This window comes from Megalops cyprinoides, chromosome 19, assembly GCF_013368585.1.
Source record: "Megalops cyprinoides isolate fMegCyp1 chromosome 19, fMegCyp1.pri, whole genome shotgun sequence".
Classification (NCBI taxonomy): domain Eukaryota; kingdom Metazoa; phylum Chordata; class Actinopteri; order Elopiformes; family Megalopidae; genus Megalops; species Megalops cyprinoides.
This window is the reverse complement of record NC_050601.1, coordinates 29,585,035-29,602,825: the sequence shown is the minus strand read 5'-3', so window position 1 is coordinate 29,602,825 and position 17,791 is coordinate 29,585,035. Positions and strand designations below refer to the sequence as shown.

At 44.6% G+C, this 17,791-nt stretch overlaps 1 protein-coding gene across 4 annotated transcripts in view; it reads right to left on the bottom strand.

Annotated features, from left to right (window-relative positions):
- Positions 1-3,148: 3,148 nt before the first annotated feature.
- Positions 3,149-17,791, bottom strand: part of LOC118794205 (growth factor receptor-bound protein 2) — a 71,773-nt gene continuing 57,130 nt past the window's right edge. For all 4 annotated transcript variants that reach the window (XM_036552407.1, XM_036552410.1, XM_036552408.1 and 1 more), the window contains 4 exons: positions 9,565-9,662; positions 5,555-5,677; positions 4,978-5,146; positions 3,149-4,744 (listed from right to left, as the gene is read on the bottom strand). In XM_036552407.1, coding sequence (XP_036408300.1) covers positions 4,559-4,744; positions 4,978-5,146; positions 5,555-5,677; positions 9,565-9,662 — 576 coding nt within the window. In that variant the 3' untranslated portion in view covers positions 3,149-4,558. The remainder of the gene's footprint in view (positions 4,745-4,977; positions 5,147-5,554; positions 5,678-9,564; positions 9,663-17,791) is intronic.

Below are 17,791 nucleotides of genomic sequence, written 5' to 3'. Positions count from 1 at the left end.
ATTTACCTGGGATCTTTAATATGCTAATTCGATGAATTAAAGGCGTGTCTCAGTCCATATAAGAACAATTGTGGGAGTGGATGCTAAGCGTGTTCATGTGCACATAATCTCATGCTAATTTGATTTACAATGAGATTTATGAAGACAATTAGGCATCCTTGATGTTTGATAACTGACAAAAAACCTCCATACCCAAATCGTGGGATTGTGCGTACAAGTCCTACGGCAAGTTGTACACAAAGATTGATACTGTGCATATGGCCCTAGGACTGGGTACAAACAGGTGAGCGTTCCCACTTAATAATACTAACAATAAGTGCTGTAGTCATGAATTTGCGTGCTGATACGCGGTGAGATGTGTAAACATTATGCTTATGCTACGAATGAAACCGCTTGCAGAACCACCCGATGGTTGCGAGATGGTCCCAGTGCTATGGAGAGAGGTAGTAGCAGAGCTATTTCCTCCACAGAGCAGAGCCAGAGGAACCAGCTCGACACCCCCCCTTTTTGGGACGCATTTTTTAGGTCCCAAAAAGAGGACATGTCCAGGAAAAAGAGGATGTATGGTCGCCCTACTTAATCTGACCCATAGTGGGGGAAAAAAAATCCATGTAAGGCATATTAAGCCAGGTCTCTCATATGATGGTTGTGGGTGCACAGGGGTGAAGAGGCTGGCCGATGGATGTGGGAGATAGGGGTGGGAAGAGCGAATGGACTAACCCACTCAAAAAAAGCATCGCTAGGGCTCCTGAGTGTTTCAGATGACAAGGTGCTCGCCACAAACGCAGGCCAAGCCCTACAGCCCAGTCTTGCTGACCATGATCAGGATTCCAGGGCAGCGGCAAAATATGGCTCTATTTCTCTGGGGATAGTGTTGGGTTCTGCTGGTCAGCCAGGATGTCCTCGTCTCAACTGAGGCACCCTGCGATTCGTCAGAGGACTGGATTGCTCAGGTGACATCAGCGGAGTAGTGTCTGTCCTCCAATGAGCACACACTTTACTGCAGTGCACTATGGGACTAGTAGTGAGCAAAACAGCTGTTGGCCTTGAGTGAGTGTACTGGAAGACTGTATCTGTTTCATCTCAGCGCTTCTGTGTGATTAGAGGGGAGGTGAGCCTAATGAGCACTGGCTGATTCCTAACAGAGTTGCAGTGAGGGGAAAAAGCATCAACAACGAAAGAGCCACTGAGGAGGAGTCCAAGAACAGCATGGATCACCATGAGTAAAGACTCAAGGCCGCTCTTACCGTACATTCACACCGGGAGCGACGAGAGCGTCAAAATTAGCTCTGGCTGCCCTGCCAACAACGCTGTCGAACAAATGGACGCTCTGATGTAGATGGCTACAAGTTCGTTCGGAATGCTTGGTCTTGAAGACGTTATTTAAAGGGGCTCTTTAGTATCTTTGTGCTGACTGACCACAAGTAGGGTATAAGTTAACCTCATTAGATCTTTTAAATGTGAAGGTAAGAAATCGATCGATGAAGGAAAGAAATGAACAATTATAATTACCCGTTTGGTAATGAAATAAACTAATTAAAAGTGATTTGTGTGGTGTGACTTTTGTGTTGATGCTAAGTGTGAAGTCAAATTTCAACATGCAGTTTATAGGACATGTTTACTAACCTTGGTCTTTAATTAACATTAACCTTAATTTGTGTGTAGCCTACATTCAAGTAAATAATGGGAAAACCTGCAATGGCAATTATCAACCTCTCCTCCATTGTGCTTGGGAACTAATGTTTGGTGGGAACAAAAGTTTACACGGTTGTGTTCTGTAGAATTCTCTAGAGCGGAGCACAGCCAATTCCAGTTGGTTGCTGTCAAACCGCATCATAGCTCATTACCATAATGTTGCCCAAACTTCAACTTTATTCTGACACCCACACCGCCCAAGACGCGCCGCCAATGGTCATGCCGCTGCTCGCTGCCGAGAGAGACGCTGGCTCACATAAAAAATCAATGACTTCCGGTCGCTTTGACGCTCTTGCCGCTCCCGGTGTGAAAGTATGGTTACAGCTGAAGCGGAATACTTCCTTCAATATATTGTCAGCTTTGTATAAATTTGCTCAAATCTGGTGTAGCTACTGAGTGTGCTACACAGATGTGTGTGCAGTTTGTTGCCACAAGTCCAAGGCCACAACAAATATGGGCACAGGCTGCAGACTTCTCCATGCCATGTTCTCTCCAACAGCATTCACCTAATTACAGCCCATATGTCCAGGCAGGACTGAGCATGTGTGCAAACCTCTGGGCACACCCAATACAGTATTTTTTGGGTAACTTTTCAGATATTTTCCACTGGGCTCAGATTTGTGCAATCCTCCTCACTGCCCCAGGTCTTTGGGGTAGCCCAATGTTGTTCCGTGGTTTTCACAAAGATGTGCCACCCTCCCATTCTTCCCTCATTGGATACATGCCACCTGTCAATCATGGCTCTGGTTTCCTGGCCCCACCCTTGCAAATACTGTCAGCACCCCTCTCATCTCTAGATTTGCATTTTGGTGTAAGATATCAGCTCCACTCACTCCTGATAGTATTTGCTGGGTGTCTCAAACAGGTCACTTTAATGGTTCCAATTCCCACCATCACATCACACACACCAAACTAGGGGAGAAGGACTGAAAACTAAAACGTGATGGAGCAGCATTTTGTCCCATATGTCTTTATTCAGAATATCGTCCAAATGAAGGGTTTGCACAGGTGGGCCACGCTCCAAGGGCGCAAAGCAAGAGCTAAGGCATTGGCTACACTGGGGGATGCCCTCGGAGAGGCGGTGGAGGACAATAGTGGAGATCACAGTGGTGATGCAGCCACCTGTGTCAGCACAGCAGGGGATACTGGGAAGTAAGAAGCTAGCAGGAGCAAACGGCATGCTTGCAGTCAGTCACCACTGGAGACAGCCTGTCAGCACTGGAGCCCCTCATACATTCAGATACTAAAACATCAGCATTGCAACACTTTCAGTAAAGATCTCAGTTGGCTCAATACTTCACATAACCCTTTGAATAAAAACACAGATTTGGCCTCTGAAACATTTAGCAAAACCACGGCAACCCTTTACACTTTAAAACACTTCATTTTTTTCATAAATTTCTTTTTTATTGATTGAAAATGAAACAAAACGAACACAAAACTGAAAGAGTGGAAAAAAAATAAAATCAACACTGAGTATCATTAGGAAAAGAAGACAAGCACAGACAGACAAAGCGTTTGAATAAAAGGGCCTCCTTGTTGATAATAGCAGAGAGAAGGCCAGATGCAGGGGGTGCTGGGATAGTATGGGCATTTCCACACCATGCAGGGCTGTCCAATGGCGAGAGGGACAAAGGCACTATCCAGAGAGGAGGGGAACAAAAACACCAACAGAACCAGGAAGGGAGGGAAAAGTGCTCGGCTGCTCAGCGCAAGACCAAACACAAATGATCATCAGACAGGTCGACTGTTCCAGGCTGGCCACTTGCTGGCAATGACCTTACTCCATTACCCAATCAATCATGGTGTCTGCACACACATGTGTGCATGTATCTGTACAGTGTGCATGTGTATCTGTATGCATTTGTGTGTGAAACACAGCTGTAAAGAGTATTAAGCAAAGAAATTCAGCTTGTCTTTGAAATGCTTTGCAGTGGTCTGTTGAGCTCTGTGACTGTGTCTCCCTCGTGTGAACATCCAGTTGGCTTAAGACAGCTACATTCATGATCTCAGGGCAAAATACCTGCGGTGAAGCCACTGGCTAAATGGCGGCTCAATTATCATATGCTTTCATACATCACAACCCACGCAGCAGTTTGCCCTCCACATTTTCCTGCCCATTAGCTCCACATTAGCATTTCATTGGTTTCCTTTAGCTAGACCAAAAAGGATGCTTAAAATGGAATTTCTGTGCCTTAATTATTTCCTCCTATCGGAGAGCACTCAGACACCCCCAACGATTAAAGGGACTATTCAACAGGACCCAGAGCAACTAAGTCTTACCCTGACTTACAACAACCATAACATCATTTACACTATGGAAAACAAAACACCTGCTCATAAGGAAGCGAGGTAAAACTGACAAACACATACATACATATACATATACGTGTGTGCGTGCGTGTGTGTACACACATACCCACACACTCTTAAAATTGGAATTTCTATATGTGATTTCTCCATACAGCCCAAGGCTTCCATTGGTCTCCCACTTGGAGACCTGCTGCAGTTAGCATAGTTTGTTTTTTTTAGTACTTTACATTTTTTCCAGATTTTTGTTTTAAATAGAGCATTAGGAATTTGTGAGTAGACCATGCGTGGAGAGCACAGATAGGACTGGGCAGAGGCAGAAGCAGCAGTGATGGGGGATCTGGAGCACTACGCTTTGTTTCTCTGGGTTTTTCCACTGACAGTTCCAGTGTGACCACAACGTTCTCAGTATGAAGGTGGGCTTTGCTCTGGAGCCCCCGCCCCTACCCCCACTCCATGCTCTTCCTCTCCATCTCCTTCCAGGTCTCTGCGGGTTGCGGGGGCTGAGGGAGGGGTTGGGATGATGGTGTTTGGGAGGCATTTTCATGGCGGGTTAGATGTTCCGGTTGACAGGCGTGACATAGTTGCGCGGGAACATGCCCGTCTGGCCGTGGCATGCTCCTTTCCACCAGTTTGGGTCGGAGTTGTCCAGAACCTGGATGAAGTCACCACGGCGGAAGCCCAGCTCACCGTCCTCCTGAGGGTCAAAGTCGAACAGCGCCTGGACATAGGTGGGGTGCTGTGGGGGACACAGACAGACAGACATTAAGGACACCCTGCAGGACCCCAGGGGTTTCTGCTGCATAGTGTGCTACAATGGGAAGGAACCACGAGGTTGTGGGTTTGATGCCCAGCTGTTGTACCCTTGGGCAAACTACTTGCACTCATTAAATATCCCGGTTTATCAACAGATAACATGTAAAAATGTAAGCGGCTCTGGACAATCTGTCCTGCCACTAGAAGGAGCCTCACCTGAGGAACCTGTTCGATGTCCCTCAAGAATATTTGCTGGTTTCGTGACACGGAAGTGGAGCGGTGGTAATCCACCAGCTCATTGAGTGAGTTGAACTTGACCACCCACAGGAAGTACTTCCCTGCTCCGTCGCGCAGGACCTTGAAGTGCTGGACGTCGTTTCCAAACCTGGGGACAGAGTGGAGGCCAATTACGCAAACGCAGCAAAAGGAGAAAAAATAATAATTAAAAAAAAAAACCTCAGCCGAGCACCTCCGATCTCTCACGCGCACCACTAATTGCACCCAAGCTTTACAGAACAGAAAGCAGCATTCCAGCCGCCCTAGAATGTGGCTAACTACTCATGGTGACTTTGGAGAACTGAGGAGGCAGGTTACTGTGAGTATGTGTGACTTCTTGCAAGTGAGTGTGTATGCTTGTCTTGTATGTGCCTATCATGTTTTGTCTATATTTTGACTGTGTGCACGTTTGATGTGTGTGCAGGTATATAGATGGCTTTGTGTGTGCATGAATATATGTATGCGAGTATGTGTGTATATGTATGTATGTGTGTGGGCATGTACAAGTGCCACCTACTTGACGGATAGAGAGAAGTCCCCTGGTGCGCTCTCACTCTCTCGGATCAGGAAGGCTCCATCATGTCTCTGTTTGTTCAGCATCTCTTCTGCCTTCGCTCGCGGGATCTTCCCAAAGAACCACCTACCACCACACGGCAGAAACATGTCAGAAACAATATAGCCAAACCTGGCACAACACACGAGGCTTTTCTCTTCCTGAATCACAGTTCCATCTCAGCTGAGGATGCACTTCTGTAGATAGTAGGACAGTGCTTTAGCAGGTCCCCCGTTGTGTGTGAGAATGTCCTGGTCTCTCTGTGAGTGTAGGGGGGCTGCCCTGGTCTCTGTGTGCTGGCTGTCCTGCCTGAACTTTGTAACTGTATGTGTACACTGCAAACTATACTGTTCAATTACATACAATCAACATGCACTAGAATTGTATGCCTGCATTCATTCCTTTTGTGTTCAATGTTGCCACACACCATGGTTTCAAGACAGACTAGTCAAAAAAGGTGTTAAGCAAGACTGAGCTGAACATCTTACAGCAAGAATAAACCCATATAAAGACCGAGACAGCCAGCGCTTGAGCATGCTGGGAAGGGTGTGCTGAGCAGCAGCTGTGGTGTGTGGTGGAGGGGGTGAAGAGTCCCTCCGCCCCAGGCCCCATTCATGAGAGTGCTGCATTTTGTCACCTCTCTCTACCCTTTTGATGTGGGTGAGACTGGCGGAGTGTGAGGAAGTATGTCTGGAGTGCTCTGCCTGGGGAACAGCCGCACTTCCATCCATTCCCAGATAAGAGCTGCCACTCTGGCTACTCCCTGTCCGTGGCAGCCTTGGGACAGGACAGGCCTCCGTAATCCGGGACACTACATCCATCTGCTGATGAGCTCCTACAGGGTCAATATTTGAGTCTAAAAGCTGTCGCTGCACCCACCCACTCTGCTAATGTCCACACATTTCAGTGAAATGGCCTGAGAGCCCTTAATATATGCAGGGCACAAGCAGAGGCAGGAGGTAACGAAGAGCAGAGAGAGGCAGGAGGTTAGAGGCAGCAGAGAGAGGCAGGAGGTTAGAGGCAACCGATCTAGAGAAAGCAGATTCCATTTGACTCAAGTGAAGACAAATTCTTGTTCATACTTGGGGAGTGAGAACATGAAGAAACCAAGCTTATCGCAAATAAACGTCCAAAAACAGGAGGAAAACCAAGGCAACAGCAATCTCAGCCCACTACATAAATCTAATATTCTAATAAAGTCCAATATTCTATTCAATAATAATCTGATTATTGCAACAACCAACATTTATGGAATTCACAACACTTTGAATGCTCTTATGCCAGGAAATGTGCATGTGCAAGATACAGCAGGCAATGTGAATTTGTTTGAATAATAAAAAACAAACAATTTATGACTGAGTCACTTCAGTTTCTGATAAGAGTTTGAAAAGAGAATGAAGCACAGTAATAGTTTCAGCCCTATAAAGAAGGCCATTGGGACTATCTCTCAGGTCTCCATTCTGTTCTGATGCAAAGACGCACTCTAAGTCACAGCTTTTCCAAAAGTGTAACACACCATGGAACAGTTAGGGGAGAGTAACAGCGTTCAGCTTTTTGAGTGTCATTCATGTGCACCACATGAAGAATATGAAAACGCCAACATTTTCATACTTCCAGCCTCCAAGCTTCAATGTACCTATCTGCTAGACCCAAATCTAAGAGCGGTTTTTCAGCCGACACCCCCGCAGGACCTGGTGAGACAGACAGCTGTCCTCTCCCTAGCAGGGCTATTTTGTGAGTAAACTACAGACATGCACAAATAAAGCGAGAGGATGACTGGCATGGTGAGAAGCTGACAGGGCCTGACAGGTGACCTCGTCCACACAGCCCACACTTGCTTTGATTGAGGAGGTTTTCACCTTTTGGGCTGTTAAAACAATGGAGACACACAAATGTGTACCCACACAGCTTTACAAATGGCTGTGTAAAGGCCGGCAGCAGCAGGAGTCTGTTTGCTGTCATAATGATAGTGGAGGTACAGTGCCATCCACAGATAGATTTGTTCATTTTATTTGTTCAACTTTTACGGATAGTAATACATAAACCGCTTTTAATGTGAAACGCGATCTCACAGGAAGTGATGTAGCAGTTTCATGACCTCTCACCCAACCAAGGACAGCCACAGTAAACAGGAGATGCCCCCCTTCAGCGATGCTAGTAAAAACCAGCTGCACTCCTTTGTTATCCCTCTTGCTCTCTTGCCTCTTGCTCTGTACGTCTGAAGAAGAGGGACGTATCCTTTCTTACTCTCTTGCTTCTTGCTTCAAACGTCTGAAGAAGATGGACGTATCCCTCTCGTCCCCTGAAGGCCGCACCATGCGGACGGGAGACAGACAGCTGAGCAGATGGCCCTGTCCTGGCTTTGATTTTCCAAGCAAGTCGAGTTGAGTTTCAGCGCCAGTGATCAGAGCAGTGCGAACTTGTTACCAGCCGGAGACAAAGGTGCAACCAGATCCACCTCAACGTGTTTCCCAGCCAGAAAGAAACCCTCATCAGCACTTGAACCAATCTGGACCGAACAAGACCAGCCCTGGCTCCCCGACAATGGAACTGCCAGCAAAACCCCCCACGGAACTGAAAGATTTGGACCTCATTTCAGGAGCTACAGCAGGCTATTAAACTCTGGGCATAGGACATTGCATTGCTAAACAACTGACTATTAGCTACATTTATGAATGTTTGTGCCTGCGTGTGATTCAGATCATTACGAGGAATGTAGCAGCTATGTTTTATTGATCTTAGCTGATTTGCCACACACTATTCACCGCGCAGTGTTAGTTAAGATACCACACAGAGACATAAGGTCTTTGCATGTGTATCCTCTTGCTGATCCCCGGTACCTTCTTTTAATCTGCACAGAATAATGCCGGAGTTATCAATCGCCCAAACATATTCTGTACCAGACAGACATAATGTTCGCTAACACATGCACCTTTGTTCTCTTTGAACATGTGTGTTCAGCGAGCACGCGCACATACGCGCACGCAACACACGCACGACTCAGAACAAAGGAACACACACCCTATGACGCTCACACACACTAGCGCAAGACATTCGCTCAAACCTGCATATAAGCGTAAATACATACACAGTTTCATTTATTGTACATAAATGTATTGATTTGTGTATTACTACTTTGATGTTAAATTTCAATAAATGCATCATTTTTCCAAGGTTGTCTGTTGTAATGTTACACGTGGAATATTAATCGCCACCTTCTGCTGATCAGAATTCTAAATACCTTCACCTCTTAGTTGAATCATCATTTGTTTAGTTGGCTAAATAGATAATATTGTGATTTGATTAAGATTAACTATTGATGTGGTAATTTCGATTATGATTATCAATTTAATTATTAATTGAAATTCCAAATTAATACTTTGTAAATTGTAAATTGTATGCAACTGATATATAAAACAAAATTGAGACTGACATTTTATTTTAACCACTATGGTAGACGCCATATTCTGTATGGTGCCTCCATGTGTTTACTTTAAGTATCACCAACATAATTGGTACCTCATGTAAGGATATTCCTTACATGTAAGTGGTACCCCCCCTCTAATGGTAGGCATTGTCCCTACAATAGCAGTTCCATTCTCAGATGCACAGGTCAACTCTGAGCAGAGCCAAAGCCAGCACATCGGTGCACAGCTCCACAAATTTTTCTTGGGGGTGTCAAAAAATTCACCAAATATGGTGATTGTAATTTGTAGTATAGAGGCATCTCACCCCCTCAGAACAACGCCTTCAGTAATATATGAACCAAAAATCATGTTTGGTTCAACTATGGAGAACCCAACCTATCCATTGGTTTTTCGGAGCTGGTGGTTGACACACGTGCTTCCAACCATTATGGGGTTCATGAAACCTCACTCTCCAAGCACTACCTTCATATTTGTGACTGCTGGCCCTAACTATCAAAGTGAAATGTGGGGATTGTCTAACATAGTGCAGTGTGGGGCCATACTCACGGGTGAGCTTTCATCTCAATATAGTTCTTAGGAATGAAGCCATCCTTCCCATTGAGCTCCGCCTTATACCAGTTTTGGTCACATTCTTCATTTAAAACCTGCAAAAGAAGTACAAACAAGGTTACTAAACATGTCTCACTACAAATTCAGATTACTGCTGGTACTGAGACTTCCACAGCCAATCAAACATTTGGAATGATTAAAGACAGAAGATTCACACACACACACAAAAATGTGAATCACTAATTTGTGACACAGACTCAACTAGAACCTGTTCTTCTAGAAGATACTGACGAGAACAAGAGCAACAATTTTCACAGCTGAAAATAACTGATTAGTCAGATTGTTGTTTCTTCCTCCTGAAATAAAAAATTATTATCAAAGCATAACAGAAATGACCTACAAACAAAATGCAACTGCAGTGACTGGAGGGACAGAGGCACAATCGCTCTCCTAAGTTAAGTGTGCAGCCAAGTGTGTGCAGCTGGGGGCCTTCTCAGACTTTCTGGAATCTTCAGCTGGCACTTCTTGTCCTCAACCTGACACACCTGTGCAAAGTGCACAAAAGCGCACAAACACACACACGCGCACGCGCACGCACACACACACACACACAGCACATTCCACAACAACCCACCATTTCATGGGCATCGTGGTACAAAAGAGCAAGAGCAGAGCTGTATAAAAACCAAGCTGAAGATCACAGCTAAGGATGTGTGGGTAAACCACCGAAAACTGCTTGTCTCTGTTCAATGTGAAAGAAACTGCAAATGCTTCTTTCAAAGACAGCTAAACATTCTATGCATAAAACATCATGACATCAAAAGAGGAACAAAACGTACAAAAAAGAAGCAAAGCCTGCTGGAACAAATGAAGTGTGTGACATCCTTCCCCTGCCTCTGCAGGAGAGGAGGGAGAGAGAGAGAAGGACATGTGACTGGAGCAACTTGGTGAAAAAGCTGACATGCCAACCAGACATTAAAGAAAACCATTAGAAAACCATCAACAGTAAAATGGCCTTCAGCCAGAAGGGCAGAGCAGCAGTGGGACAGGGCAGCCAGGAACTCCAAACTACAGCCTTCTCCCAGAGGACCATGCTTGTTGCCACTTTATTTCACTACACGGCCAGCTCTGACACTCCCTGATACTAGGGACACAGATGCAGTCCAGGTAGTACACCATGAAGGTATCTGCTCTCATGTCAACTAAGTGTCAGCCTGGCCAAAACTACGTATAATAAAGACTCACTACCTCTGCTCAGAGAAATCCATTTTACAGACAGTTGTTAGTTCATTCTGAGTCATTTTTTAAAAAGTCACCAGGTGTATGAAGCAAGGATGACAGCAGAAAGCGCAGTTCGGAGAGCCTGCCAAACGAACGAGAAAAACTGAACTGACAAGGACACAACATTACACTCTGTCACGCCTGAAACTGCCAGAGCAGCAGGTTTCCCACACCAGACAGGCCCATCAGGGCAATGCCACATCGCTCAGCAAGGACCTTTACATGGAACAGTAGAATCACATTGAAATACTTAGTCAATAAAGTGAAGTGGGCTTAATAAAGGAGCCAAGTGGTTCATTTCACAACCATAATGGAATATTTGACACCTGGCCTCTCAATCCTAATTTTCATTGGCTAAGGGGAAGAGATTCATTTCCATCCTCCCCTGCCAGAGCTGATTGACCAGAGAGGAAAATGGAGTCTAAGGAAGCACATACTCTCAGCATTTGCACAGCGAAGCAGCCCCTTACTTGAAACAACACTGCACTGCACTGTGACTGTACTGTTATGCACAAGTGCAGTCTACAAAGAGACGAAGGCAGAGACAAGCACTGACTAACAGCCATTTTTTGTGCTGTCCCCTACTGTCATCTTACGAGGGTTCTTATCTTTCCAGCCTAAATTTAAGGATCTACACACATATGTACATGTTTTATGATTAATGTCACTGCTGGATTGGTTGTTTGTGGTACAGAGCAGCCAAGCAAATTGGGACTGAGGTCACACTATGGTCTCAGGCCCCCTCTGCCACTTCGAGCTGACTCTAAGGGCTAACTCCTGCAAATAGGTGCCTTGTGACTGTCTGAGTGACAGCACAGCTATCTACAGAAAAGTGGAAGCAGGGACAACTAAAAGGAGTGAGCGCTCATGGCCCCCAGTAGCTTCCTGTGAGTCAGCTCGCTTTGGTCTCCTCTGTGGAAAGATCTGCATGTGTAAAAACCTTCTTGAATTTTCAGAAAATCCCCTTGCAGCAAAAAAAAAACACGGGGATTTCAACTCTGAAAGCACAAAGGCACAAACAGCCAGGACGGACAAATGGCAGATTAGAAGAAAAGCATGCTGGGCCCTTGTCTCAAAAAGCAGAGGCCTCTGTTATCAGCAGTGACACAGGGGGCGATCTAAGCCCCCCTCCCCCACCAACGTGCCTCAAATTTTTCCCCACAGCTGCTGGCTGCCACTGCACGTTCCCCTCATGAAATATGTGCTCTGGAGTGTGCAGCCAACCAGCTGGTGGTGGTGGTGAGGAACTGCAGTGGCTGTGGCAAAAATAAACATGCAGGCCTAAAATAGAGCCATGGCTCCTCTCTTACTGGTACAGTGGGGCCCACCACAGAGCCAGCGTGGCAACCTACCAAAAGACCTGGCCACTCGGAGACATAAACAAGCCACTCAACTCAAACTGCTCACGTCAGAAATTTGGATTGCTTTCGATTGCTTAGCTAGCTCCAATTTCATCTAACCTGCAAATGCATACCGGCTTCTGGTAGATGGAATCAAACTCTTTCTCAATGAATGGCTTGGCTGACCTTCCAATGAGAAAGGCGAGGTGTCTGTTACCATGAACATGCCGATACACAAGGAGAAGGTCAAAGCAGAAATAATCAAAGGCGGTTTTGTTATGGCGAACGGATTTGCTGGGCCACTAATTATCGTATTATGTTGTTAGGCACTAGCACAGACGTTTGCTCATGTGCCTAACAAGATTAGACTTCTCAGTGAAGCCTGCACTGGACTGTTTACCCAGACTATGATTACTTTTCCTCTAAAGCTGAAAATATAGTATCTCTTACATAAGATAAGACTGAACCACATGGCAGTTCATACTGTATTATTGCTACATTGTTTATTTGTTCATTTGTGCGTGCTCTAATCTGCCTCAGGCACAGTTTGGCCTCACTCCACAGCTGCCAATTGCTCCACCATGCACCCAAAAGGGATCCCAGTGCGCTGGTAAAGCCTGTGACCCTCACTGTGCACACAACATTCCAAATGCTGCATGCTCTCCAGAATAGGGGTAATGTGAAAACATCCTCTGCAGAAAGCCCCTGCGCTGCAGTGAGGCTGCCACAGGGACCTTCCACAGACAACACAGAGGGGATCGGCCTCGTGAAGCGGCTGACGGCATCTCTATGACACATTACATTACATCATTTAGCAGATGCTCATACCCAGAGTGACTTCCAAATAAGTGCATCACCATGCTAAGAGTACTTAGAGAAGTATTACAAGAGGTCAGTAAGATACTGAGTTAAGTGCTAAACTAGTGTAGAGTGTTTTTTTAATAGGAAATAGGGATAAATAGGATAGATAGAGAGGAAGGTAGATAAGTTTTCAGCTTTCTCTTGAAGGCACCCAGGGAGTCTGTTGTACGAATCTCAGCAGGAAGCTCATTCTGCCAGCGTGGAGCCAGTACTGAGAAGAGGCAGGTCCAAGAGATGCTGCCGTTGTATTTCGGGACACAGAGGTGACCCAATGTAACAGAGTGCAGCGCTCTTACTGGCCCATGGCCTTGATCATGTCCTGTATGTATTGAATCCATTAAGTCACTTACAGGTTAGTAACAAGGTCTTGAACTTGATCCTTGCTGCATCCGGTAGCCAGTGGAGGGACTCAAAGAGAGGTGTCACATGGGCCTGCTTGGGGAGGTTGAACGTCAACCGGGGTGCTGCATTCTGGTTAAGCTGCAGTGGTCGGATGGCATATGCCGGGAGGCAAACAAGCAGCAAGATGCAGTAGTCCAGATGTGACAGGATAAAAGCCTGGATCACAACTTGAGCTGTGTATTCTGAGAAGTATGCAGGGCTGGCCCTTGGCATAGGTGGTATAGGTGAATGCTAGGGGCGCCATCCATCCATAGGGGCGCCCCAAATGAGGGAAGAAAAAAACGTTCAAAATGTTTAGCTTTTACAATTTTTTACTAATACTATTTTAAAACTATTATTTCAAAATAATACAATAAAGGCCACAACAACGGAACTACATAACCTATTTTCTGGATTGCCCGCAGCATTACCCCCCCAACCCCCTCCTTAGTTAGATTTACCTGATTGTGGGGGATGGGCAAGTTATCCAAACTAGTGAGTGACACTGACCGTGAAACGTGCTATGACTAACATCAGTAGTCTAATTCAAATTGATATATCATGTCAAAAAGACTAAAGCCCTGTGGTGCCCAGGGAAGAAAAAGAAGAGGAGGAGGAAAAACGGGAAGCAGACAGAGGTAATGTGATGAATGATTAGTTTATCCATTGCATAGTAGTTGGAGCAGAGTGTTACTAGCTTACTTTGGATGATAGGAACGTTCGCTAATTTAATAAATAACTACAGTTAACAGTTACTCCCACCTTAAATTCATTAGGGAAAGTTGGAAAGACTATTCATAATTTTGAGAAAACACTTTTTCTTTTAAGAGTGCTGCATGAACCATAAACTGTCTGCCTCAAGAAACCAGGCATAGGCTACACTTTTATTGACATCTTAGCCTAGTTGGCCAACATTAGCCCTGCTTATAATAGTCAATTAAAATGTTTTTCCTTTTCCATCCCCTTTTGTAATTAATAGTTGTAACGTAGGGCTGGGCGATAAAAGGATAACAACAATTATCATGATATAATTTTCCTTGATAGAAACATAACAAATGTACGATATAATTAATTTCCATGCTTAGACAGCATGCACAGAAATGAATCATGAACTGCCAATAATGTCGTAGGAATAGACGTATGCATTGCGCAAGTTAGGTTGCACGGTGAGAGGTATAAATTCAGGCCAGCACGTGGTATTGTTTACAGACGCAGTGGCTGACAGGCTTGTAGTTGGAGCGGAATAAGCAAAATAAGCGAAATGAGCAACACCGAAGAAAAAGCAGTGTCCATGACCAGCTCGAAGGACAAAGACATTGTTGACAAGAAAGGTCACTCAGCTTCAGTAGTTTGGAGATATTTTGGCTATTTACAACCCGACAAAAAACAGAGCAGTGTGCACTGCAAACTGTGCCGAAGACATGTGCCATCACATGAGACAGGCAAGACAGGCAACACCACAAACCTGTTTCATCAGTTGAAACCATATCACCCGTTAGAATATGCAGAAAGTAAGAAATTACAGTCCCAAACGTATGTTGCTAGTGGACCCTCGACAAGCACCAGGCCAGTACCCAGTGCGATAACCTAGCAGCAAACGATCATATCAGCATTTTCCAGCACCGTGCCTTGCGACAAATGCAACTGCATATTGCATGGCAAAAGACATGCTTCCCATTAGCACTGTCGAAAATGAGGGATTCAGGAAGCTTATCAGCTGTCACAGAGCAGCTTTAAAACCTGCGACTGCAGACAGACTTGTCTTTCTTGCCTGTAACCTGTAGAATAATGCCTTTGCTTGTTTAAAACTTGTACAGAAGATACTGACCACAGTTGAGATTTTTCTTTTGTCTATTTATTTTGTTTACATTGTCAGCTAAAACACTTCCAAAATGTTTCAACCCGTCTGTACAAAGGGTTTGGCATGCTGACCAGAATTAAGATTTATTTGTCTGTTTATTGTTTTATTTATTGACATTATCCTTTAAAACACTTTTAAAAACTTTGCCTGAGCCATCTTACATGTGTGCTGTATCACACTAAAGCACTAAATTTTTCTATTAAGATATTTATTTTGTTCAGGAAAAAGGACTGAAAAAGGATTTTACTTAATTTTACTCATGCATATTTTGATGTTGAAAACAGATCTTATCATTATAATTGTTTTGAATGTTCTACCTCAGATTTGTGAAATGTTCCACAGTTTGGCAAGTGTTTGTCATGTTCTGACCATAAAGAATAGTTTAAAACCACTGTTTGTCATGTTCTGACCATAAAGAATAGTTTAAAGTGCCACAATTAACCGTGGTGGTGGAACTGGCTGTGATGCAAGGGGCACCAGCTAAAATCTTGCCTAGGGCACCAAATCAGGGCTGGCTGTGGAAGTATGGTCTGATCTTCCTAATATTGAATAAAAGGAATCTGCAGATCCTGGCTGTGGCTGCAATATGCTCTTTGAAGGATAGACTGCTGTCCAAGGTTACCCCTAGATTTTTGGCAGCTGTGATTGCCATTACCTTTGCATTATCAACACAAATTGATAAGTTCCTCGGAGGAGACATGTATGATGGGACTTTCTCAGTCTTGTCAATGTTCAGTTTGAACTGTTGCTTGTTCATCCACCCCAAGATGTCAGTGAGACATACTGATATGGGAGGAAAAGAAATGAACAGTTGTGCATCATCTGCATATGAATGATACGACATGTCCTGTTCTAAACTCTCCAAGTGTTCTGGTATCACACACGCCAGCCTGCCCTGCCCCCACACACTCTGAGGCTGCGATAACCAACTGCCGCCTGCCTGCCATTTGAATCCACAGCCCCACTCTCCGACCAATGGCAGGGATTAGCAACACCGTCCCGGGGTGCATCTTCAGAGGTTAGGAGAGGAAAGGAGGAAAAGAGCGGAGCCACACATCCAAGGGGGTTGGTACAATCTGGAGGGGATTGAGAATCAACATTGCAGATTATTTGACAGTGAATTAATCTTGCAGATAAAGCTTCTTTAGGCTATGCATGTCAAACCTGTCTTCCCAGAAACATGGCAGACTTCTCCCCCCATTTAAAGCTTACTTCCAAGACAAATATATACAATCTACATTACCCATCCTGCATTTACGGCAAAGATCCTTTCCAAACATCCAGAAACATGAGCAGCAGCATGAGCAGAAAGAAATACAAATGCTCAGAGAGTTTGATCACACCAACATTAAGATGTTAACATAATGCTGTTACACTGTTCTGAGCCTCTTTTAATTGAACATGCACATTTTGACTCAAAAATAAATCAATTCTTTACTGCATCGAGTATGATATTTTGGTATGATATGGCTACCATGGTCACTCTTTGTTGTAAAACGTGCTCCGTGCTAGCAAGCAAGTTCTGTTCTGTCAGTCAGGCAGTCACTTTCAAAATGGAGTGGGATGCACTTCATCCAATCTTTTGTAATTTTTCTGTTTTGGCAGTCTTTTCCATATGGCAAGCTATTCCCCAGTTGCTAGCAACACCCCTTATGTTTTGCTAAGGGTCACACACCCATACGAATGCCTCATCCACAGGCTGAGGGCCCCACATTTTGTCCCTGCTGGTAAGTGATACGACTGTATAGAATGAGCCAGAGCATGGGGTCTTGTGAAAGGGGTCTCAAGCAATCACAAAAAGCCTAATCTCTGAGTATGTATCTCCATGTAGTGGAATGGCTGAGAGGCGATGGAAAAATAAACTGATGAGGTCAAAAGGTTTGATGATGAGGTGATGGTGGTTTATTTCTCACAAGCCTGTGACCAGTGAAATTAACAAAAAATAATAATAAACTAACAGTGAAGAACAAAAAAGAAAAACACAAACAAAATGTAAACAATAATTGCCTAAGCAGGCAAAAAGAGAACACATCAATTACACTGCGGCTCTCAAGCCCACTACACTCTTTGCCAGCATCTCCCCTACTGACTGAACCTTACTCCTATAAAGGCAATCAGCCATCTTGGACTAAACTAAGCAGAATAAAATAAATCAATCAACTCAACAAAAGCCATAACCCAACAGCTACTGGCAGACTGACATCACCCTACCACATTTAAAATGTTTCATAGGCGGCAGTGTAGCATAGTGGTTAAGGAGCAGGACTCGTAACCGAAAGGTTGCCGGTTCGATCCCCGCTGGGACACTGCTGCTGTACCCTTGGGCAAGGTACTTAACCCACAATTGCCTCAGTAAATATCCAGCTGTATAAATGGATAACATTGTAAAGAACTGTAGCCTATGTAAGTTGCTTTGGATAAAAGCGTCTGCTAAATGAATAAATGTAAATATAGGTACAACCCAATACAATTCAACTATACAAAATTAACAAGTAACCAC